This window comes from Suncus etruscus, chromosome 7 (genome assembly GCF_024139225.1).
Source record: "Suncus etruscus isolate mSunEtr1 chromosome 7, mSunEtr1.pri.cur, whole genome shotgun sequence".
Classification (NCBI taxonomy): domain Eukaryota; kingdom Metazoa; phylum Chordata; class Mammalia; order Eulipotyphla; family Soricidae; genus Suncus; species Suncus etruscus.
This window is the reverse complement of record NC_064854.1, coordinates 97,625,194-97,647,458: the sequence shown is the minus strand read 5'-3', so window position 1 is coordinate 97,647,458 and position 22,265 is coordinate 97,625,194. Positions and strand designations below refer to the sequence as shown.

The following is a 22,265-nucleotide window of genomic DNA, read 5'->3' as shown; positions in this document are numbered from 1 at the left end:
CCCTCAAGGGGACTGCAGAAAGGCAGCAAGCCTGGCTACTATTTTGTTTTCCTAGCAGTGAGGAATCTACACACAAGTCTCACAACTAGCTCTGGGTCACTTGGTAAAGTTAAAGCAAGGCCATGGACCTGGAGTCAAATATAAAGAATTTGAGAGGCTAGGCTAAAGCATACCTGAAAAGACTGAGATCAAAGGGAGAAGAATCAGTAGGACCTTTCCATAGTTTGGGCACAGCCTCTGTACAAGCATATTCTGAAGCTTCAGTGAAGCAGAAGTTGAAACAATTCTGACATGAAGAATAAGTGGGTAGCCATGCACACATTCCTGGCTCTGCTCTCAAGGATCACTCCCGGTGGTGCTGTGGAACCATTTGTGGCTTGGGATAGCTATGTGTAAGATGTACAGCCTACCTGCTACCTACTATCTCTATGGCCCCTTTCCATATGCAGCAGGTTGTCCTGCAGTCATGGTGTGAGGGTAGTTACCTGAAGTATGGACCACCAGAAGGTAATGTCAGAACAAAGGACCTGTAATGTCACATCCTGAGGCCAGCCCTTTGACAGTGGGTTTAGAAGAGCACTCGGGCTCACAGCTCATTCAGTGGCACGGGTAGGGGTCTGTTCTGACCAGCCCTGGGGACAGTGTCCAGCAGTTATTCCTACAAGTCCTGGAGCTATGCTGTCCCAATCCATTTTGTAGATGAGGAAGCCAAAGCAGAGCTCTCCCCCTACCTAGGCTGCCATTGGACTTGCTTTTAAGCTCTCCTCCAAGGCCCAGCCACAAATCTAGAACCAAAGGATAGGAATGGCCCTCAAGAGGTCCGTCTCTCCTCATTGATCACAGGCTCTGTTCCCCCTTAGAGAGCAGAGCAGGACAAGACGGGCAGAGCAGGGTGGCCTCAATATCATTTGTACCAGACCTGAGCCTCTGTCATAAGTCCCCATCTGTATGAAGGATTAGGAGCCGCCTCATCTTGCAGAACCACCCAGAGAAGCAGGGGAGGAGCAATCACATTTCTCTGAAAACTCACAAAACTGGTTACAGGGTTTAGGGATGGCCCAGTTCCTCAGAAAACACAGTCAGAATTTAGGCTTAGGGGGAAAATCAAACCCAAGCTAGCTGTCTGTAACTACAAAAGACAGCCCACAGGTCACTTATCACAAGCCACCTCCACCTATTTTTGTCCTACAACTGAGCCCCAGCATTCCCGAGCATTCCAAATGGTTGCCTCTCAGAGGCAGGCACTTTTCACATGCTTGAAGTTTTCCTTTATTCTTGCTCACATTCTTTGGGGCGTAGCTTTGCTTCAGCAGGAGGGACACTGAAGATGATAAAGCTTGCTGGAAAGGGAGCCTGATCACCCCAATCCTGTCAGATTTCAGTGAGGACACAGGCAGTGGCTGAGCAGCTAGCGCTGGCACCGTGATATGATGCCTCACACCTGGTTTCTGGGCGCAGTCTCTGCTTTCCTGCTACAGCCAGCAGCAAGTCTGTCACCCTCTGCTCTGGGCAATGAACTCACCCAAGGAACTCTGCTGATGAGAGCAAACTCGCTTCACAGGAGGGAGAAGGGCTTCCCGCTGAGGTAGAAGGTGGGCAGCAGATCAGGCTCAGTGTCCATCTAGGCCCCAGGAAGGAGCTAACAGATACATGAGACACCAGAAACAACAGCCTCTGAGTGGGCCGAAAAGCTGCATGCCATGGGTGCCAGGTGACCAGTCCCAGGGGATGGGACACATATGGTGTTTGTCACGCAGCACCAGTCTCAGAAAACCTAGAACTGGCACCCAAAGAAGGCACTAACTCACCTTAACGGAGACCTGAGCTGGCCCTACCCCAAGCTGTGTCCTGTCAGCAGCTCATAGGTCAGCAGACACTGAGGAGCATGTGTGAGTGGCTAGCCCTTAGAGCTATCCAGAAGGTGGCCCAAGTATGACCACGTGATGGCAACCCAGCCTCTCCAGCTCAGGGCTATAGCAACTGGGTTTCAAGCACATGCTAATACCCTGGCTTCTAAAACACATCCCCCTTTTATTCTGGCTAAAGCAGAACAGATGCTCCCCAGATCCCCACTGTATGTGCACAGATCACCAGCATGATCACTGCTGGTGCTTGCCTCATCTATAGTAGTTCCTCAGGGGCCTGCAGGCCCCAATAGAGCGCATAGCCAATGTTGTCTATCTCCTCCTCGCGCAGGCTGCCCAGGAGGTTGACGCTGGGGTTGAAGTGGCAGGGCAGGCTAGCCTGCTCCAGGCTGGTGATGAGCAGTTCCAGGGCCTGTTGGAAGCGCTCCCCTAAGGCCTCTTCGGCCCAGTTCACCTTCTCTTCTCCCAGGCGCAGAACCACCTGGATCAGGTGGCCACGGCCCAGTCGCCCCAGGGCTGGGTGGCGGCGGCAGATGGCACACAAGAGCAGCAGCAGCCTCCGCCGACTGCCACCATCAAGGTCATCCAGGGCCCGCAGCCTGGCGGCCTCTGCTGGGTACAAGTCCTGGAGCCAGAGGTTCCCGGCCAGCCCCTCCAGTGGCCAGGCCAGAAGCAGACGGTCTTCTGTGTCAGTACTGGTGATGGCCAGGAGCACCGCCACAGTGAGCTCCAAGTACTCGTGCTGCACTTCAAGCAGCAGTTCCTCCGAGGCCACACTGGGCAGGATCAGACACCCAAGAAGGCTGCCAATGACAGGCCAGTTGACAGAGGCAACTAGAGCCTTGCGGAGCAGCTCCAGCAGGACACGGGAGGAGAGGTAGCCACCCACTAGGAAACGGTCCCAGGGGCTGCTCCCCCGGGGCTGGAACTCCAGCTGGGTCCTGCGTACTGCCCAGCAGCGAGCATCCCTGGCCACAGTGTCCAGGCCAGGCACCAGGCTCCACAGTCCTGGCTCTAGCACCAGTGGTACCAGGATACGCACATCATCGGCAGCTCCTGCCTGTAGCCCATCATAGAGTGGCCCGCTGGGCACAAGAGCCCCAAAAGGCAGTTCTGGGAATTTGCTCTGAAAGAAGGCTTGCAGTTCCAGGGCTATGTCACCAGCCAGCTGTTTGGCCAGATTACCATGGGCCACGGGGATGCTGGCGTGGCCCCTCTCGAACACCAGCAGCTTCTCCTGCAGTGTCAGGCACAGAGGTGCTGGAGAGCTAAAATGAGGGGTGGTTTGAGGATCTGCATTTCTGGACTTCTCTGCAGAGAAGGGGGCAGAAACTGTGTCAGAAGGCCACGAGGAGCCAAGAGAACCCTGCCTATTCACTAGCTTTGTGCTGCCTCATCTCCTCACAGTGGAGCAGCTCCCAAGAAAGCCCTGAGTCCAGCTCCTCAAGCAGTAAGTACCGGAGTACAAACGGTTCGAGATTCCCACCCTCTGGGGGCAAAACAGCACCATTCAGAGCAGAGAGACAGTTTCCCTTAGGAAACCCCAACCCCATCCTAATGCTCTACGCCGTGCTCCAGTCTCACCCTCTTTTTTATTGGGGGGCCATACCCAGCTGTTTTCCGGGCTTAATCCTGCCTCTGTGCTCAGGAATCATTCCTGATGGTACTCAAGGGATTCCAGCTGTGTGCAAGGCAAGCACCCTACCTGCTGTAATATCTCTCTGGCCCCTAGTTCCATCCTCCTTTCCACTCTTCCCACCAAGTCCACATGTCTGAGTATTTATAGCCTCAACAGCAGAAGGAAACAGGGGGTAAGGTATGCTTTACCCCCAACATAAAGATGTTCAGGAGGGGCCAGGCAGAGCCTGGACTACATCTCCTGAATGTACCCCCTACTACCTGGTTACTTTCCAGGTAAGAGGTAAGAGGTGCCACTCACTCGGGGTTGAGGGCTGAGTTGCTGGGCACGGCCTGGACTGGCTGAGGGCAGAAGGAGGGGACCGGAGCTGTAGGCGTGGTGTGGCCTTGAGTAGACTCAGCTCTTTCCAGCTTTCCTCCAGGCATGTCGTGTCCCCCTTGACATCCTCCTCATCTCTTGGGCTGGTGGCCCTATCGATGAGCTGCAGGCACAGGAACAGATCAGAGTGCCACATAAGCCTGGGCATCCAGGACAAAGACGATGAGGCTGCTGGGGTAGAGCAGCAGATGACAGATGACAGAGACTTGGGCTGTCCCCTCTCCCCACTGTAGGCCCCAGCCCTGGGAGCCCCAAATATAACAGCACAGTCTAGCCTTACCCGCTTCACAGCCAAGGTGGCAATGCCCAGTATGGCAGCACCACCCACACCGAGCACCAGACGTGCATTGGCGAGGAGGAAGTCCACAGCACTCCCCAGCACTTCGTCATCACGCTGCTTTCTTTTGTGGAAGAACTCAGCCATGATCTGCCTGGAAGAAAGTCAAAGTGCAGGGACCTTTCAGGGCAGGTGGCCAGGCTTGCACTCAAGCTGCCATTCTGTGGGGCCGGGAGAGGGTCCTGAGGACTACTCAGGAGAAAGGGCCCTTCTTGGGGAGTTGAGAAACTTCCTGAGTCCCTTCCCCCAAGACTGCAAACTCACCTATCCCTTGTAAAAGGGAGTCCACATAGAAAGTCCCTGGGATCTGTGGAGGGTCAGAGAAAAGACGACCATACCCCAATGCCACCCTCCTGACACTGACCCCAAGAAAGAGAGCAAGAGAGGGAGAGAGGAGAAAAAGAGTGAGAGGAGAGAGAAAGAGAGACTATACCCTTCCCTAGTGGCAGATACTCACAACTCTGACACTCATCTCCCCCACCGCTAGTCTGATCACTCCCCTTGGGCTAAGGGTCAGATCCAAGAGGACTACTCATCCTGCTTCCTAACTGGTCCCTAATGAGACCACAACCTGGAACTCAGGTGGCCAGCTCAGAACTAAGTCAGATAAGAGAGTGAGGGGCCAGATATACAGTGCGGAGGGCACTAGTCTTGCACACAGCTGGCTCACGTTCAATCCTAGCATCCCATATGGTCCCCGTAGCCACCAGGAGTGAGCCCTGAGCTCAGAGCCAGGATTAAGCCCAGAGCAACTCTGGGAGTGGAACAAAAACCAAACCAAACAAACAAAAATAAAACAAGTGAGATGGGCCTGGCTTGGAGGGGGGGGGGAGGGATTCAGGTGGTATGCTAGCAGCAGCTGCCAGTCAAAGCTGAATTACTTGCTGCAGAGAAGTGAGCAGAGTGACTCACCCCAAGAGAAGGATCGCTCTGTATCTCTTATGCTAGGGTCAGAGGCTGTTGAGGGGGAGCTGTGTTCTTCTACCAGCAGCCCAAGAAACACACAAGGTAGGCTGAAGACCTGCCAACCCCAAACACTCGCTCAATTGTGCAATGACACAGGTGGTACTGAGGAAGGGTTCCACGTGAGACACCCAAAAGTGTGGGGCTGAGGCAGAGGACACACTAGGCAGAAATCTCTCCCCCTGACCCTTCTTGGGGTTGACTGAAGAGGCGTGTCCAGTAGCAGCCAGTGGCATCCTGAGCTCAGAGCCAGTTCAGGCACTGCTCAGCTGCCAGGAGACAGACAGACAGGAGGCCTGCGGCAGTTGAAACCCGAGGAGGCACTGGGACACAGTCCGACCTCTCTTCGCCAACCTCCTCCACCCAGTCTAAAAATGACATGGAGGTTCGGTCACAGCCACTGGGTGACCCACTGCGACCCTACCTGGCTCTCATCTCCTTAAAAGGTGACAGTAAAGGGCCCGAAGAGATAGCACAGCGGCGTTTGCCTGGCAAGCAGCCGATCCAGGACCAAAGGTGGTTGGTTCGAATCCCGGTGTCCCATATGGTCCCCCGTGCCTGCCAGGAGCTATTTCTGAGCAGACAGCCAGGAGTAACCCCTGAGCACCGCCGGGTGTGACTCAAAAACAAACAAACAAAAAAAAAGGTGACAGTAAGGCCTATGGGGTAGAAGGACACCTTGGAGCTAGTGGCTGCGTTCTCTTCAGCTCTAGCACGCGCATCTTCCATTCCCTCTCCCGTGCAAATTGGAACTCAGCCGAGCCCCAGGCCGGCATCTCGCGGGCCCCGACCCTGTCCGGCGAGCAGGGGGCCCAGAAGGCTACAAATAACGGATCGGGGGCTGCAGGGGCTGCAGGGCCCAGAGCCCTCGGCGCCACCAGCCCCGCTCAACGAGGAGAGCCCCGAGGTCCCACCGTGCTCGGCCTTACCCGCGTCGCGTCTCCGGCGACAACGACCGGAGGAGCCCCGAAACCCCGGACTCGCAGGCACGGAACGCAGAGGCCCCGGGAACCGAACGCCGCGGCGTCGGCGCCGTGGAACGCGGAGCAGCGGGGCCCCGGCCCAATCGGAGCGCCCGAGGCCGGCTCACGCTGCCAAACACAGCCCGGCTCCGCCAATGGCGAGAGGCCACGCCCCTCCAAGCCACGCCCTCCGAGGGGATTTAAAGGCGCAGAGTTCCGTTCCGCTGCGCACGTTGTCACTGGGACGCGCTTGTGCTTGCGATTGACCCTCAGTGGGAAGAAGGTTCCTGCGCCCACGATCATTCCGGAGGGTTGGCGGGGCGGGACGTCCGCGCCAGGTCCTCGCACTGTTTAGGCCTGAGCTTTTGGTCCACGCTGCTGTGACAGTTCCAGGGGCCCAGTGACAGGATCTTGCCCCGGCCTTCTGCCCCGCTTGACCTTGTGCGGCCGTCATTCACTCGGTTCTCTCTTGCTGGTGGCATGCGGACACCACGTGCCTGCTTGTCCCTGCAAAGGGGTTTGTGCATCGACCCCTTCCGTTTTAGTCACCGCTGCGTCTCGTAGGCGTCTGCAGTGCCAACGTTAAATTAAATAGCAATGGGGCCCGGAGAGTTAGCACAGCCGCGTTTGCCTTGCAAGCAGCCGATCCAGGACCAAAGGTGGTTGGTTCGAATCCCGGCGTCCCACATGGTCCCCTGTGCCTGCCAGGAGCTATTTCTGAGCAGACAGCCAGGAGTAACCCCTGAGCACCGCTGGGTGTGGCCCAAAAACAAAAAACAAAAAACAAAAAAAATTAAATAGCAATGACGTGCTGTCTCTTCACTGCCTGCAGTCCGCCGCCCGCTACCCTGCGTGTCCTCATTTATTTCTGGCAACGACCGACCGTAAGAAACATTTCAGAGGGCCGGAGACATAGCACAGCGGTAGGGCGTTTGCCTTGCGTGCAGAAGGTCGGTGGTTCGCATCCCGGCATCCCATATGGTCCCCCGAGTTGCCAGGAGCAATTTCTGAGAGTAGAGCCAGGAGGAACCCCTCATTGAGCGCTGCCGGGTGTGCCCCCAAAACCAAAAACAAACAAGAATAGAACTTAAACATGTCAGAGTCGGCCAGAGGAAGGCGTGGCTCTTGCTAGGAGCCCGGGCCCCATTCCTATCACACACCGGGCCGGGCTCAGCCGAACCCCTTAAGTCCCCTATCGGGGCCTGGACCCAGAATGTGTCTGGCGTCCTCCCGGCCACCCTGGACCCCTGAGACTCGTTCTAGAGACGTGAAGGCGCCTCCGTGAGCAGAGAGAGGGGGCTTCCAGATCGCCAGAGCCCGAGCCAGTTGCCAAACAGGCGGTTTCGGAAAGGACCGCCAGGGCGGACTTAGCTCCACCGGGCTGGAGGCTGGCACGCCCCGAGGTTGCGCGCGGCGGGTCCGGGCGGGAGAGAGTTAAAGGGGCGTGGCCTCCCAGGCCCCGCCCCGGCCCGGCCCGGCCCGGTCCTCCCGGCAGCGAGAGCGGCGGCGCCATGGAGGCCACCGGGGTGCTGCCCTTCGTGCGCGGCGTGGACCTCAGCGGGAACGACTTCAAGGTGAGCCGAGCGGCCGACGCGCGGCCTGGGGGCCTGCCGCCCACCGGCTCTTCCGCCCGGGCCGGGCCGCGGCGGGCCCGCTTCCGGTCCCGCCCGCCTCCGGGCCTGGGGCGGGGTGGGGTGGGGTCGGGTGGGGCGCGCCCCGGGACTCCGGGCCGGGGCCCTGGGCTCCGGGTTCTGGCTGGACCCGAGCCGTGGCCCGCCGCGGGCCGACCCGCCGCGGCTCCCTTCCCCGCCCGCCCGCCCGCCCGCCCGCGAGGTCACACGGCCCCGCGGGTCCTGACTCACCGCCGCTGGGTCTGGCCCGGGCCCGCCGCGGCCACCTGGGGCGGAGATGCCGCCACTCACTTCCCCTCTCCGCGCCCGGCTTCTGCCTTTCTTACGGGCTCTAGCGGCTTCCGCAGACAAAGTGCGTTGGGGCCGGGCCGGCTCTGCTCGCCCCGTGGCTTCGGCGTCCTTCTGTGCTGGACTGCACAGATGCGGGTGGCCGGGCCAGATGCAAGAGCGAGCCCGGCCCGGCCTTGCAGCCCGAGGCTGGGGGAAGTGAGTCTAGGGAATTTGGAGCTCTGCAGGTACAAGACCAGGAAGCAAAACAGCAGGTGCCTGGGCGAGAGTTGCAATGGACAGGGGACAGCCCTGTCTGCCTGCAGGACGGACTTGGGAGCTGGACCTTTGGCCGAGGGTAGTGGTGGACAGGGCAGGCTGTTCTTGCAGGTGCGCTCTTGTGCATAGCCGCACCCCCTTTCTCCCCAAACACTTCATTCTCACCAGAAGCCCTCCTTCTCCGGGCCAGGCAGACTGTCCATTGGAGAAAGCGTGTGATGACAAGGACTGGGAGTGGTACTGAGAGTGGCTGGAGAGTGTGAAGGGCCACTGAACGACTGAAGGAACGAGCTGATTGAAGGAATGAATGATCGATCGGGACTGCGGCTGGCAGGGCAGGGCAGAGAAGGGCAGGGGGCTGCAGCCCTGCGTGGGGACTGGACATTGCCACAAATGGTTTATATGCCGCTGTCAGTCTGAGGCATGGGGAGGTGGTCAGAGGATCCTCTCACAACACACACACACAGGCAGGACCTCGATGCCAGGCAAAAGGCCCTCTGAGGGGTCGGAGAGATAGCATGGAGGCAAGGTGTTTGCTTTGCATGCAGTAGGACCGTGGTTTGAATCCCGGCATCCCATAATATGGCCCCCTCGAGCCTTCCAGGAGCGATTTCTGAGCGTAGAGCCAGGAGTAACCCCTGAGCGCTGCCGGATGTGACCCAAAAACCAAAACCAAAATAAAATAAAAAGGCCCTCTGAACTTGGGGCCAGAGAGATAGCACAGCGGTAAGGTGTTTGCATTGCATGCAGCTGACCCAGAATGGACGGTGGTTTGAATCCTGGCATCCCATATGGTCTCGGCAAAGGAGCTCGTGAGAAAGAGTTATTGTCCATCTGCCTAACCATGTCATTCCCTTAGGGCGGCTACTTTCCTGACAATGTCAAGTCTATGACCAGTCTGCGATGGCTGAAGCTGAACCGCACTGGCCTCTGCTACCTGCCGGAGGAGCTGGGCGCCCTCCAGAAGCTGGTAAAGGATTTGGATGGACAGGAAGGGTCCCTATAGGTAGGGCTGGGCCTGGTGGGCAGAGCTTGCATAGAGACAGGCACCAGAGAAGGCCAGTGACAGCTCTAAGCAGAGCTAACAGGTTGAGAGTGGTCTCTCCTGAGAAGTATGCAGGAAGAAGGAATGCAGGTCTGAGAGGGAAAAGGACCATTGAGCCAACCTGGGCCTGTGTGGCCGTTGGCTCCCCTAGAGAGTACAGAACTGCGGCCCACTGCACCCACCCTTCTCTTCTGTCTGGGCATAGGAGCACTTATCTGTGAGCCACAACCACCTGACCACGCTTCACGGGGAGCTGTCCAGCCTGCCATCTCTACGGGTAAGTGCCATGCTACAGTTTTAGAGGGTGGAGGGTTGTGTTCAGCTAGGAGTGGGAGGGCAGGGCCAGAACCTAGCACCATGCCCAGCTCGGGCTGTGCCTAGAGGGATGAGGACATAGTCATGCCCTCTGTGTGGTGGTCTCCTGGAGGAAAAATACTTCCTTTCAAAGGGTGCCGTTATGGCAGCAGCCCTAGCACCATGGGATTATAGTAACTGTTAAATGACCTGAGCAGAACCTGGCCTATCTGGTCCATCTTATCCATGTAGTTTCTTTTGTTTGTTTGGGGTTTTTTGGGGGGAAGGGCAAGCAGCAGTGCTCCGGGGTTACTCCTGGCCCTGCTCTCAGGTATCGCTGTTGGCATGGTTGGGAGACTGACCATATGGGATGGTCTGAGGGGACTGAGGAAGCCAGGGACTGAACTTGAGTTGGTTGCTTATAAAGCAAGGACCCTACCTGCTATACTAACACTCCAGCCCCACTTTCATGTGGTTTCTTTATGGAATCCTAACTTCTACCAGGTTACTGGAAAGTATAACTGGAAATATGCCTAATGGTCAAAGGCAGGCCACTTGCCCAAAGTTCCATGGCCAAGTAGTGGTCAAGCTGGGCTGGGACAGAGTTTACTGTGTGTGGGGAAGGAGGTGATCAGATTGGTTTTCTTGTTCTTCTGCTCTCTATTAACCTCTTATGTCCAAGCATACAGGCCCCTGTTCATGTGATTGGGTCCTGTGTGGGACTCTGATGTTTAGGGCACAGGTTTTGGACTCACTGCCTAAGTGAGCACACATTTGGTCTGTGCCATTTCCTGGCTGTGTGACATTGGACATGTCTCTCCCCTCATAGAGGACTCATAGGTGTGGAATAGCAGGGCTGTAGCAGCTGGGCTGGAGGAGAGAGGGGGCAGCCTTGTCATCACTGCCCCTTTCTACCCTTGTCTCTGTCCCTCTCTCTGACCGTCTGTGTGTTTGTAGAGAGCAGAGTTGTCTTCGTCCAGACTCTGATTGCTCTTTGGTGCAAGCCATTCCCTTTGTGCTAGAAACCCTGACTCAGATTAAAACCCCATCTTGCCCTGTGGAGTTGGCAGGAATAGGAGTTATTTGATTAAAGAAGATCCTTGAGGGGCTGGAGAGATGCCTGAAAGGGCTGGACAACAGGCTTTGTATGCAGAACCTCTGGCATTACATGGTCCCCTAAACACTGCTGGGAATGACCCCCAAGTACTAAACCAGGCATAACCCAAAAACCAATTTTATATATTGTTTTTTGGGCCTTACCTAGCAATGCTCAAGGTTTCTTCCTGGCTCTGCCTTCAGGAATTAATCCTAATGGTACTCTTGAGACTATATGGTATGCTGGGGACTGAACCTCAGTTGGCCTTTTGTAAAGCTGTAGTACCTCTCTGGTCTCCATCAAAAACTAATTTTATGAGCTGGAACAATAGTTCAGCAGAAGGGCATTTTCCTTGCATGCAGCTGACCCACGTTCAGTCCTCAGCATCCTGTATGGTCCACTGTGCCCAACAGGAGTGATTCCTGAGCATAGAGCCAGGAGGAATCCCTAAACACTGCCGGGTATGGCCCCCATCCTTCCCTAACTCATGCCTCTTCCTGGAGATAGAAACTAGCCATCATGATTTTCATGGTTTATCCCTAGGCCATTGTCGCTCGAGCCAACAGCCTGAAGAATTCTGGGGTCCCGGATGACATCTTCAAGCTGGATGATCTCTCAGTGCTGGTCAGTGATTAGTCATCCTCCTGGCCCCTCTGCCAACCCCATAATTAGTCCCTTGCTATGACACTGGTCCTTGGAACTGTTGTTAGCTCATTTTACAGACAGAAAAACAGGCTTGGAATGGACCAGCCTTTCTAGGCTCAGGAATATCGTCAGATCCTGACCTCTTTTGCTTCCTCTCAAAATCCCAGTCTGAAACCCCTCATGTGCTGCCCTCTCAGTACCTCCCTGGTCCCTGAGGTCCTAACACCTCATCTTTTGGGTCTTGACCCTCGTTTCTAGGATCTGAGCTACAACCAGCTGACCGAGTGTCCACGGGAGCTGGAGAATGCCAAGAATATGTTGGTGTTGAACCTCAGCCACAACAGGTGCCTGTGGGGCCGGGGGCTGGAGGGGTGCAAGCCAGGGCAGGGGCTGGGAGGGGCTCACAGCTCTGACCAGGTTGCATTGCTTGCCCGCAGCATCGACACCATCCCCAACCAGCTGTTCATCAACCTCACTGACCTGCTGTACCTGGACCTCAGCGACAACCGCCTGGAGAGCCTGCCCCCTCAGATGCGCCGTCTGGTCCACCTGCAGACGCTGGTGCTCAATGGGAACCCCCTGCTGCATGCTCAGCTCCGGTGAGTATCCATGGATTCTGCACCCTGGGTGTCTTCTGTTCCCTCTACTCCCCAGTGGCCCTGCCCCTGCCCTGCCTGCTTTGAGCATGCTGTCCCCCTCCTACGCCCCCCACACATACCTGCCCCTCCCCACACTCAGAGCTGCCTCAGACCTGCCCTCATGGGCCATATTCCCCAGTCTGCCCTGGTCTGATAATGCTGCTCCCTGTAGGCAGCTACCGGCTCTTCTGGCCTTGCAGACCTTGCACCTGAGGAACACCCAGCGCACGCAAAGCAACATCCCCACTAGCCTGGAAGGCCTAAGCAACCTGGCTGGTACGTGTCCCCTGGTAATATCCCTGTGCAGGCTCCTCATTTCAGTGGTAGGGACTGAACCCTGCTTTCTTGCCACCCCTGTGCAGGAAGGAGATGGTCATATTAGTGTCAGGGTCTTATTAGTGTATAGGATAACTTGGTGATGTCGCCCAGGGTCCACTGTTTATTGTGAGAAGAAATGATATTCCATCTGAGGAAGGGAGCTCAGAGGCATGAACTCACTTGCCTCAGGATGTTTATAGGCTGGGGGAGGCAGACCTGGGGTTCCCAAGAAGCTCACAACTCTGGAGCCAGCCACGTGGGCCTGGCTGATGTGCCCACTCTGTCCCCAGATGTGGACCTGTCCTGCAATGACCTGACAAGGGTGCCAGAGTGCCTATACACTCTCCCCAGCCTGCGCCGCCTCAACCTCAGCAGCAACCAGATAACAGAGCTGTCGCTGTGCATCGACCAGTGGGTGCACGTGGAAACCTTGAACCTCTCCCGCAACCAGCTCACCTCTTTACCTGTGCGTCTGGGCCTGGATAGGGTTAGAGCCTGGCTGGGGGCTGGGGGCCCCTTCCCACTCTCACTCTCATCCCTTTCCTCTCTAGTCAGCCATTTGCAAGCTGACCAAGCTGAAAAAGTTGTACCTCAACTCAAATAAGCTGGATTTCGATGGACTGCCCTCAGGCATTGGCAAGCTGACCAGCCTAGAGGAGTTCATGGCCGCCAACAACAACCTGGAGCTTATCCCTGAGAGCCTGTGCAGGTATAGGGTGGAGTGTTCTCAAGGGCTTCCAGACAGGACAACCTCTTTACCCAGGATATTTTCTGTGGTCTTTAGGTGCCACTGGAAATGGATGAGTGGAAATGGCACTTTGGGTTTTTTTTGTTTTTTGTTTTTTTGGTTTGTTTGGTTTTTGAGCCACACTTGGTGGCACTCAGGGGTTAGTTCTGGCTCTGTGCTCAGAAATAGCTCCTGACAGGTTTTGGGGACCATATGGGATGCCAGGAATTGAACCTGAGGCTGTCCCAGATCGGACACTTGCAAGGCAAACACCCTACCACTGTGCTATTGCTCTGGCCCCGAAATGGCACTTTGGATTAGGGCCATATGGGTCTAGGCCAGTGGGTTCCTATTTGGGTTCCCAAGAGTACCATTTGTGAAGGTTGCTGAGGGGAAGGTGCTTGTGTCAGCTGAGTCCAAGACCCTGCACTGCTCTGGCCTCTTGAGGCGGGCATTATGTCTGTGAAACTACACTCTGAGAAATGTGCAGGCCAAGAGCTTGCACTGCCAAGCAAATCTAAGGCCCTTATTCCATAGGAGGCTGCTGTGAAAAATGTTGCTCCCTATAAGTCACAGACCTTCTAGATACAAACTGAGGAGACTTCCTTTCTCATGAAGAAGGCCCAGTAACTTCTCCCTCTGGCCGTGCCTGCCTCCCTGTGCCTTGGAATGGGAGCTTCTCTGCCACCCATGTCACCTCCCTAAGGTCCCTTCTCTGTCCTCAGGTGCACAAAGCTGAGAAAACTTGTCCTGAACAAGAACCGGCTAGTGACCCTCCCTGAAGCCATCCACTTCCTGACTGAGATCCAGGTAGATACAGGCCAGCAATCCTGTGGTGGGGATGGAGGGCATCGCTAGGAAAGGACAAGCAAAGAGTGTATCTGGAGTAAGCGGGACCCTACAGAGTCTGCCTGGAGGTTTGGGTTGCTATGGCCCCTGTGGAGAGATGGGGCCATTTTCCACATTGCTGCTAAAGCCCCAAGACCAGCTGCTAGGTGGGGTGTCTTTCATGAAGATAGATCCTGTCCCTATCCAGCCCCACTTTTCTCTGGGTTTGGGGGGGATGGAAGTGGGGGCTCAGGCTCAGCAACAGTTCTGCTCACCTCACCCCATGCACAGATCCTGGACGTGAGGGAGAACCCAAACCTGGTGATGCCACCCAAGCCTGCTGACCATGCTGCCGAGTGGTACCACATCGATTTCTCCCTTCAGAATCAGCTGCGCTTGGCAGGGGCCTCCCCTGCCACTGTAGCTGCCGCAGCAGCTGGTAAGCAGGGGTGGTCTGGCCTGTGAGTGGGGGCTCTTCTTTGGCTTCAATTTACTCATCTCGGAATTGGTGGGTCACAACCCGGAGCATGCTGCTCCCTGGCTGGTGGCAGGCACAGGCCTAACAGTTTGCCTCTCGCTAAGCAGGCAGTGGGCCCAAGGACCCCCTGGCTCGGAAAATGCGCTTGCGCAGACGCAAGGACTCATCCCAGGATGACCAGGCCAAACAGGTGCTGAAGGGCATGTCAGATGTGGCCCAGGAGAAGAACAAAAAGCAGGAGGTAAGGAAATGGGTAGAAAGAAGGGTAAAGAGGCTGTGAGGTGGGTGGGAGGGTGGCAAGCAGCCCTTGGGTGACAGTTTCTAGGCCCACTCATGGATGTGATTGTAGGAGAGTGCCGATGCCCGGGCCTCAGGGGGCAAGGCACGTCGCTGGGACCAAGGCCTGGAGAAGCCACGCCTCGACTACTCGGAGTTTTTCACGGAGGATGTGGGTCAGCTACCCGGTCTGACCATCTGGCAGATCGAGAACTTCGTGCCTGTGCTTGTGGAGGAAGCCTTCCACAGCAAGTTCTACGAAGCTGACTGCTACATCGTGCTCAAGGTGAGGTCGAGGCCTGCCTCAGGGTCAATCACCCCAGTGGCCTCTGAAATGGCACAGACATCCCCCATGCACCCCTTCCTTCCTGGCTTGGATCACTGAGACCACACTGGTTGGAATGGCCTGCCCACAGGTGGTAGTACCCCACCCTGAGGCCCAGCAGCCTTGCCCATCAGTGTCCACAGGGTAAACTGGGCTGTGAGGACATGCCTCAGGGACCCACAGGGCCTTGTCTGTCCTGCAGACCTTTCTGGATGACAGTGGTTCTCTGAACTGGGAGATCTACTACTGGATTGGAGGGGAGGCCACGCTCGACAAGAAGGCCTGCTCGGCCATCCATGCCGTCAACCTGCGGAACTACCTGGGTGCTGAGTGCCGCACTGTGCGAGAGGAGATGGGGGATGAGAGCGCGGAGTTCCTGCAGGTGCCAGTTTGGGGGATGGGTCAACATGAGGGAGGACCCACAGCCTACAATAGGGACAGAGAGGGTAGAGCTCAGGATTAAGATAAGAGGACTGTCCTTTTTATGGCTGCCAGCTGGACAGGCCCAAGGGCAGGACCCAAAATTTAGCCTTCAAAATTACTGGTGATAGGGCCCGGAGAGATAGCACAGCGGCGTTTGCCTCGCAAGCAGCCGATCCAGGACCAAAGGTGGTTGGTTCGAATCCCGGTGTCCCATATGGTGTCCCGTGCCCCCCCCCCCCCCCCCGTGCCTGCCAGGAGCTATTTCTGAGCAGACAGCCAGGAGTAACCCCTGAGCAACGTCGGGTGTGGCCCAAAAAACAAACAAACAAACAAACAAAAATTACTGGTGATAAAAGAACAAAACAAAACCAGAGAGGAGATAGGATAGCCCTTTTCTTTGGGGTTCAATCCTATTTTAGTCCACCAAGTCTCACCAAGAGTGAACCCTGAGCACAGAAAATAAAGAATAAGCCCTGAGCACAATTAACTGTGGCCACAAAACAAATGCAGAAAAATTTCTTTTTTTTTTTTTTGGTTTTTGGGTCACACCCAGTAACGCTCAGGGGTTACTCCTGGCTATGTGCTCAGAAGTTGCTCCTGGCTTGGGGGACCATATGGGACACTGGGGGATCGAACCGCTGTCCGTCCAAGGCTAGCGCAGGCAAGGCAGGCACCTTACCTTTAGCGCCACCGCCCGGCCCCAGAAAAATTTCTTCTATTTGAAACCTGGCAGTGCAACAAACTACATAAAGCAAGTATAGGGCAGGGCCAGAGATACCATACAGAAGGTCAGGTGCTTGCCTTGCATGTGCCTGGATAATTTCTGTTTGAATCCCGGGCACAGCATATGGTCCTGAGTACCACCAGGGGCCATTCCTGAGCGGGAGCCAGGCATAAATAGTCCCTGAGCACCTGGTGTGACACTCACATCCCCAGATTCTGGGCAGTGTTAGAACTGAGGCAGGTGCCCGCCAGCTGGTTTTTGTGTGGCCACCCATATAGGTTTTCTCAGATTCTCCTAAATCCGCCCTCTTCCCTCAGCCCACTATCCACATGTACTGTTGTCCTTGCACCTGTACCTCAGATTCACATTCTTGCAGAGAACTCGTGTTTGTATTCAAACAGGATCAGATCAGATTGAGACACGAGTTTGATCCCTGCCACTACTTGGTCTCACAAGTACTTCTAGAGAGTTGCCTCTGATCACTGCTAGGCTTAACTCCCAAACCAAAAAGCTATCTCTACGTAGATCTCATGTGTTCCTACAATGTGCTGAAGGGGTCATGAATATGGGGATGTGTGTGAGTTGAACCCAAGTTTCATACATTGTAGGGTCTACACTTCTATCATGAGCCACATCCTCATCATGATTTGAGGTCTGGGATTATTTCCAGTTAAACTCTGTCAGTCTTGGGCCCGGAGAGATAGCACAGCGGCGTTTGCCTTGCAAGCAGCCGATCCAGGACCTAAGGCGGTTGGTTCAAATCCCAGTGTCCCATATGGTCCCCTGTGCCTGCCAGGAGCTATTTCTGAGCAGACAGCCAGGAGTAAACCCCTGAGCACCGCTGGGTGTGGCCCAAAAACAAAACAAAACAAAAAAAAACAACGAAACTCTGTCAATCAAGTTGGCAGATCAGTGTTTAGACCTAAGGATATAGGGACTACAGGGAAATCTTTAGAGCTAGGAATTGGACTTGTGTTGGGTAGATGTGAGGCACCCCTGTACTATATCCTAGACCCCTCACATTTTTTTTTTGGTTTTTGGGCCACGCCCAGTAACACTTAGGGGTTACTCCTGGCTACCCGCTCAGAAGTCGCTCCTGGCTTGGGAGACCATATAGGATGCCGGGGGGTCGAACCGCGGTCCGTCCTAGGCTAGCGCTGGCAAGGCAGACACCTTACCTCTAGCACCACCGTGCCTGCCCCCCCTCACATCTTTTTAACATGGATTCATAGCACATATTTGGGGGGGCATACTCAGATGCACTCAGGAGTTACTCCTGGCTCTACACTCAGAAATCACTCCTTGCAGGCTCTGGGGACCATATGGGATGCTAGGGATCCAAGTTGTGTCAGCTGCATGCACATCAAATGCCCTACCCACTGTGCTATTGCTCCGACCCCATAGCACATTTTTTATTTTGTGTGTGTGTGTGTGTGTGTTTTGGGTCGAACCTGGCGGTGCTCAGGGGTTACTACTCCTGGCTGTCTGCTCAGAAATAGCTCCTGGCAGGCACGGGGGACCATATGGGACACCGGGATTCGAACCAACCACCTTAGGTTCTGGATCGGCTGCTTGCAAGGCAAACACCCTATCTCTCCGGGCCCCATAGCACATTTTTTTAAACATGGATTCCTGACACGATTATCTGTACTTGAGGTCCCTTCCTGATGGGTGGTATTGGTAGGGCAGGAGCAGCTCATGACAAAGACCCATACCCTTTCCTAGGTGTTTGACAACGATATTTCCTATATTGAGGGTGGAACTGCCAGCGGCTTCTACACTGTAGAGGACACACATTACGTCACCAGGTAAGGGTGCAAGTGGGTGACACTGGGCCCAGTGACAGTAGCTAAAAAGGCCTGGGTGGTGGTGGGGGTGTGTCCTTTGCCAAACCCCTCTTTCTCTGGACCCAGGATGTACCGTGTATATGGGAAGAAGAACATCAAGTTGGAGCCTGTGCCTCTAAAGGGGGCCTCTTTGGACCCCAGGTGAGTCCCATGATGAGGTGGGGGTGCCGGAGACTCAGCATCCGCCCTACCCCTACCTTCTAGAATAACAGCAGCCTGGGCTGTCACAGAACTTGGAAAGGAAGGCTTTCAGCCCATAGGGAAAGAGTCAGGGGCCTGGGGCAGTCATCCTGCCCTTGACAGCAGCACCCTTCCTTTGCAGGTTTGTGTTCCTGCTGGACCAAGGGCTAGACATCTTTGTATGGCGAGGAAACCAGGCCACACTGAGCAGCACCACCAAGGCCAGGTATGAGATTGCTGCCTCCCTCAAGCATTATGGGGGTGTTTAATGCCAGGGAGCATTAGCACCTTGAGGGTCTGGGCCTCAGTCAGGGTTTTGTACCACCCCCTCAGACTCTTTGCAGAGAAAATTAACAAGAATGAGCGGAAAGGGAAGGCTGAGATCACACTGCTGGTGCAGGGCCAGGAGCCACCAGAGTTCTGGGATGCCCTGGGCGGTGAGCCTGCCGAGATCAAGAAGCACGTGCCTGATGACTTCTGGCTGCCCCAGCCCAAGCTGTATAAGGTGAACCTTGGTGTTGGTGGAGGCCTAAGCGGTGGAGGCTATAAACTCCTGTGGATGTCATTGGTGGGAGGGTGCCACCTGCTGGAGAGGAACAGCCTGAGCAAAGGTCTGCAGACCACACTTGGCTCCAGTGGTGAGGGCTATATCGAGGTAGGACTAAGAAAATCCTGGGGACCAGACCTGAGAACCTGGCCTTTCTGTAGGTAAGCCAGAAGCCACCGGTAACATGGGAGCAGGAAAAGGACAAGTAGATAAATGAAAATTATAGTAAGGATGTAGAGCACACAGGCAAGAAGAGCAGGCTGGTCTCAGAGTCTTTCCATTGATTGAGATGGAAAGACAGCCAGTTCCAGGCCGAGGGTCACAGGCCAGACTCCAGATCTGGGGGCCTTTGTTCCCCAGACCTTGCCCACCACTCTTCCTTCTGCAGGTGGGCCTTGGCCTGGGCTACCTGGAGCTCCCACAGGTCAACTACAAGCTCTCGGTGGAGCATAAGCTGCGGCCCAAGGTGGACCTGATGCCAGGGATGCGGCTGGTGAGGCCCAGGGAAGACACTGGTGTCTGGGATCCTTCTTCGGTGGCCTAGTCCCTGCCTTGACCTCTAATCCCTGTTCCCACAGCTGCAGAGTCTACTGGACACACGCTGCGTATATATCCTGGACTGTTGGTCCGATGTGTTCATCTGGCTTGGTCGCAAGTCCCCACGTCTGGTGCGTGCTGCCGCCCTCAAGCTGGGGCAGGAGCTATGCGGGATGCTGCACCGGCCACGCCATGCCACAGTCAGCCGAAGCCTTGAGGGCACAGAGGCTCAGGTACGTGGTCTGGCTCAGTCCGAGGCCTCCAGGCCTGTGGCTTTGCCTACTTGGGGCTTCCAGAGGGTTCTGGAGCTACCACCCACCTCTTTTCTCCATACTTCACCTTTTGAGCCTTCAAGGACCTCCAAGTTATACCGGCCACTGACCTTTAACTATCCCCAAGCCCCAGCCCCCACTCCAGCACTTTTTGTGGCTCTTTGTCAGGTGTTCAAGGCCAAATTCAAAAATTGGGATGACGTGTTGAATGTGGACTACACACGCAACGCGGAGGCTGTACTGCAGGGCCCAGGACTTGCTGGGAAGGTGAAGCGTGACGCAGAGAAGAAGGATCAGATGAAGGCTGACCTCACGGCGCTCTTTCTGCCCCGGCAGCCCCCCATGCCGCTGGCTGAGGTGCGTGTGGGACTGGGAGAGGCAATGGCAGAGCAGGGACACCTGCTAACATGCTGGCCATGCACCCTGACAGGCCGAGCAGCTAATGGAGGAGTGGAACGAGGATCTGGATGGCATGGAGGGTTTTGTGCTTGAGGGCAAGAAGTTCGCACGGCTGCCTGAGGAGGAGTTCGGTCATTTCTACACGCAGGACTGTTACGTCTTCCTCTGCAGGTGCCACCCCAGCCCCATCCCACTCCGCAGAGTTGGGGCACTCAGCTCCTGCTCAATGACCCCTGATCCTGCAGGTACTGGGTCCCCGTGGAGTATGAGGAGGAGGAGGAGAAGGAAGAAGAGGAGAAAGCCAAGGCTGAAGGCAAGGAAGAGACGGCCACTGAGGCAGAGGAGAAGCAGCCCGAGGAGGATTTCCAGTGTATCGTGTACTTCTGGCAGGGCCGTGAGGCCTCCAACATGGGCTGGCTCACCTTTACCTTCAGCCTGCAAAAGAAGTTCGAAAGCCTCTTCCCAGGCAAACTAGAGGTGTGTCTGCCACCCCTGCTTGGATGGGGAGGTGTGGCCCTGAGGGGCAAAGTGGAAATGAGGAGCCACTGTGACACTTTCATACCTCTAGGTGGTACGCATGACACAACAGCAGGAGAACCCCAAGTTCCTGTCCCATTTCAAGAGAAAGTTCATCATCCACCGGGGCAAGCGGAAGGCAGCCCAGAGCACCCTGCAGCCAAGTCTCTATCAGATTCGCACCAATGGCAGTGCCCTCTGCACCCGGTGCCTATTGGAGAAGAGGATGGGTGGGCCAGGGTTGGGTCCACAAGTTCCCCAGAGCCTTTACTGACATCTTTTCTTCCCCAGGTGTATTCAGATCAACACTGACTCCAGCTTCCTCAACTCCGAATTCTGCTTCATTCTCAAGGTGGGGGCTTGGATGGACCAGGGCCTTGGGTGGGGACAGCAGGACAGAGGCTGGATCTGAGTGCATCTCCTGCACCTGCCCAGGTTCCCTTTGAGAGTGAAGACAATCAGGGCATTGTATATGCGTGGGTTGGCCGGGCCTCAGACCCTGATGAGGCCAAGTTGGCAGAGGATATCCTGAACACCATGTTTGACACCTCCTACAGCAAGCAGGTGAGCAGGGCAAACCAGGCCAAAGCAGGTGGGTGAGCAGTGGGGGGCAAGGTTGCACAGCATCTCCCTGCAGGTCATCAATGAAGGGGAAGAGCCTGAGAACTTCTTCTGGGTGGGCATCGGTGCAAAGAAGCCCTATGACGACGATGCCGAGTATATGAAGCATACGCGGCTTTTCCGGTGAGGTGGGGACCTGTCCCCCCTTCTCTACCCTTTCCCCTTTCTGGCACTGCCACTTAGGCCTGGCCTCTCCCTGCCTCCTAAACTCCAGGTGCTCCAATGAGAAGGGCTACTTCGCAGTGACAGAAAAATGCTCTGATTTCTGCCAAGATGACCTTGCAGATGATGACATCATGTTGCTTGACAATGGCCAAGAGGTGAGCCCTGCTGACCCGGCCTCTCCGGAGCCCACCCATCTGCCAAAGACACCTATGAGAACATATCTCTGCTCTTGTCACAGGTGTACATGTGGGTTGGGACTCAGACAAGCCAGGTGGAGATCAAATTGAGTCTGAAAGCCTGCCAGGTGAGGGGATAACGGGGTGGGGTGTGTGGGTACAGGGAGGCTGGCAGAAAGGCCCCAACCTCACTCCATCCTCACCAGGTCTACATCCAGCACATGAGATCCAAAGAACATGAAAAGCCTCGCCGCCTGCGCCTGGTCCGCAAGGGCAACGAGCAGCATGCCTTCACCCGCTGTTTCCATGCCTGGAGCACCTTCCGGAAGGCGCCGGCCTAAAGCTGGGTGGGAATGGAAGGACACCCCACCTCCCCAAGTGTCTGCCCTGCGCTGGGCCCCCAGACCACACTCCCAAGCAGCACCACCCCAAAGCCAAGTGACTGATGGTGACCCGCCTCCAGACCAGTCTCTGGAGAACAGGGCTCCCTTCAGTGTGAGCACATTTGTCACCCCCTCCTTCCCCTGCCAGGGACAAAGCAGCTGTGGCTGACCTTTAAGATATTAAATGTGTTTATTTTCAATATTAAAAATCAGATTTTTAATATTAAAACAATGCTAATTTTAACAAAATGGCCAAAAAAAAGTTACAGTCTACTGGGAAACTATAACCCCCCCACCCGTTACACCCTGACTGGGTACCAGTCTCAGGTGCTAGAATGTACTACATACACACATGCACACACACACAGACACACACTCTCACTCACTCTGGGGGAGGGTGCTGGCCTACAAGCAAGTACCAAAATAGTTTTAGAAATGACTGTCCAGCCAGCACAGGCATTAGAAAAATACTCTTTGCAAAGGA

General features: G+C 55.6%; 2 protein-coding genes across 2 annotated transcripts; one reads left to right on the top strand and one right to left on the bottom strand.

Moving 5' to 3' along the window:
• Positions 1-1,253: 1,253 nt before the first annotated feature.
• Positions 1,254-6,143, bottom strand: MIEF2 (mitochondrial elongation factor 2). The gene is made up of 4 exons (XM_049776896.1): positions 6,112-6,143; positions 4,163-4,313; positions 3,805-3,985; positions 1,254-3,176 (listed from the first exon to the last, which is right to left on the bottom strand). Exons 2-4 carry the CDS (start codon positions 4,304-4,306, stop codon positions 2,122-2,124), a joined length of 1,380 nt encoding a protein of 459 aa, XP_049632853.1. The 5' UTR covers positions 4,307-4,313; positions 6,112-6,143; the 3' UTR covers positions 1,254-2,121.
• A 1,489-nt stretch (positions 6,144-7,632) lies between these two features.
• On the top strand, positions 7,633-22,013 carry FLII (FLII actin remodeling protein). The gene is made up of 30 exons (XM_049776809.1): positions 7,633-7,718; positions 9,181-9,291; positions 9,572-9,643; positions 11,300-11,380; positions 11,660-11,745; positions 11,839-12,000; positions 12,212-12,315; positions 12,648-12,823; positions 12,909-13,066; positions 13,810-13,894; positions 14,204-14,351; positions 14,498-14,631; positions 14,740-14,952; positions 15,194-15,373; positions 17,864-17,946; positions 18,052-18,126; positions 18,308-18,391; positions 18,499-18,670; positions 19,101-19,205; positions 19,291-19,482; positions 19,690-19,878; positions 19,952-20,091; positions 20,166-20,397; positions 20,489-20,643; positions 20,728-20,788; positions 20,872-21,000; positions 21,074-21,180; positions 21,272-21,377; positions 21,461-21,526; positions 21,605-22,013. Exons 1-30 carry the CDS (start codon positions 7,656-7,658, stop codon positions 21,737-21,739), a joined length of 3,804 nt encoding a protein of 1,267 aa, XP_049632766.1. The 5' UTR covers positions 7,633-7,655; the 3' UTR covers positions 21,740-22,013.
• The last annotated feature ends 252 nt before the right edge of the window (positions 22,014-22,265 follow it).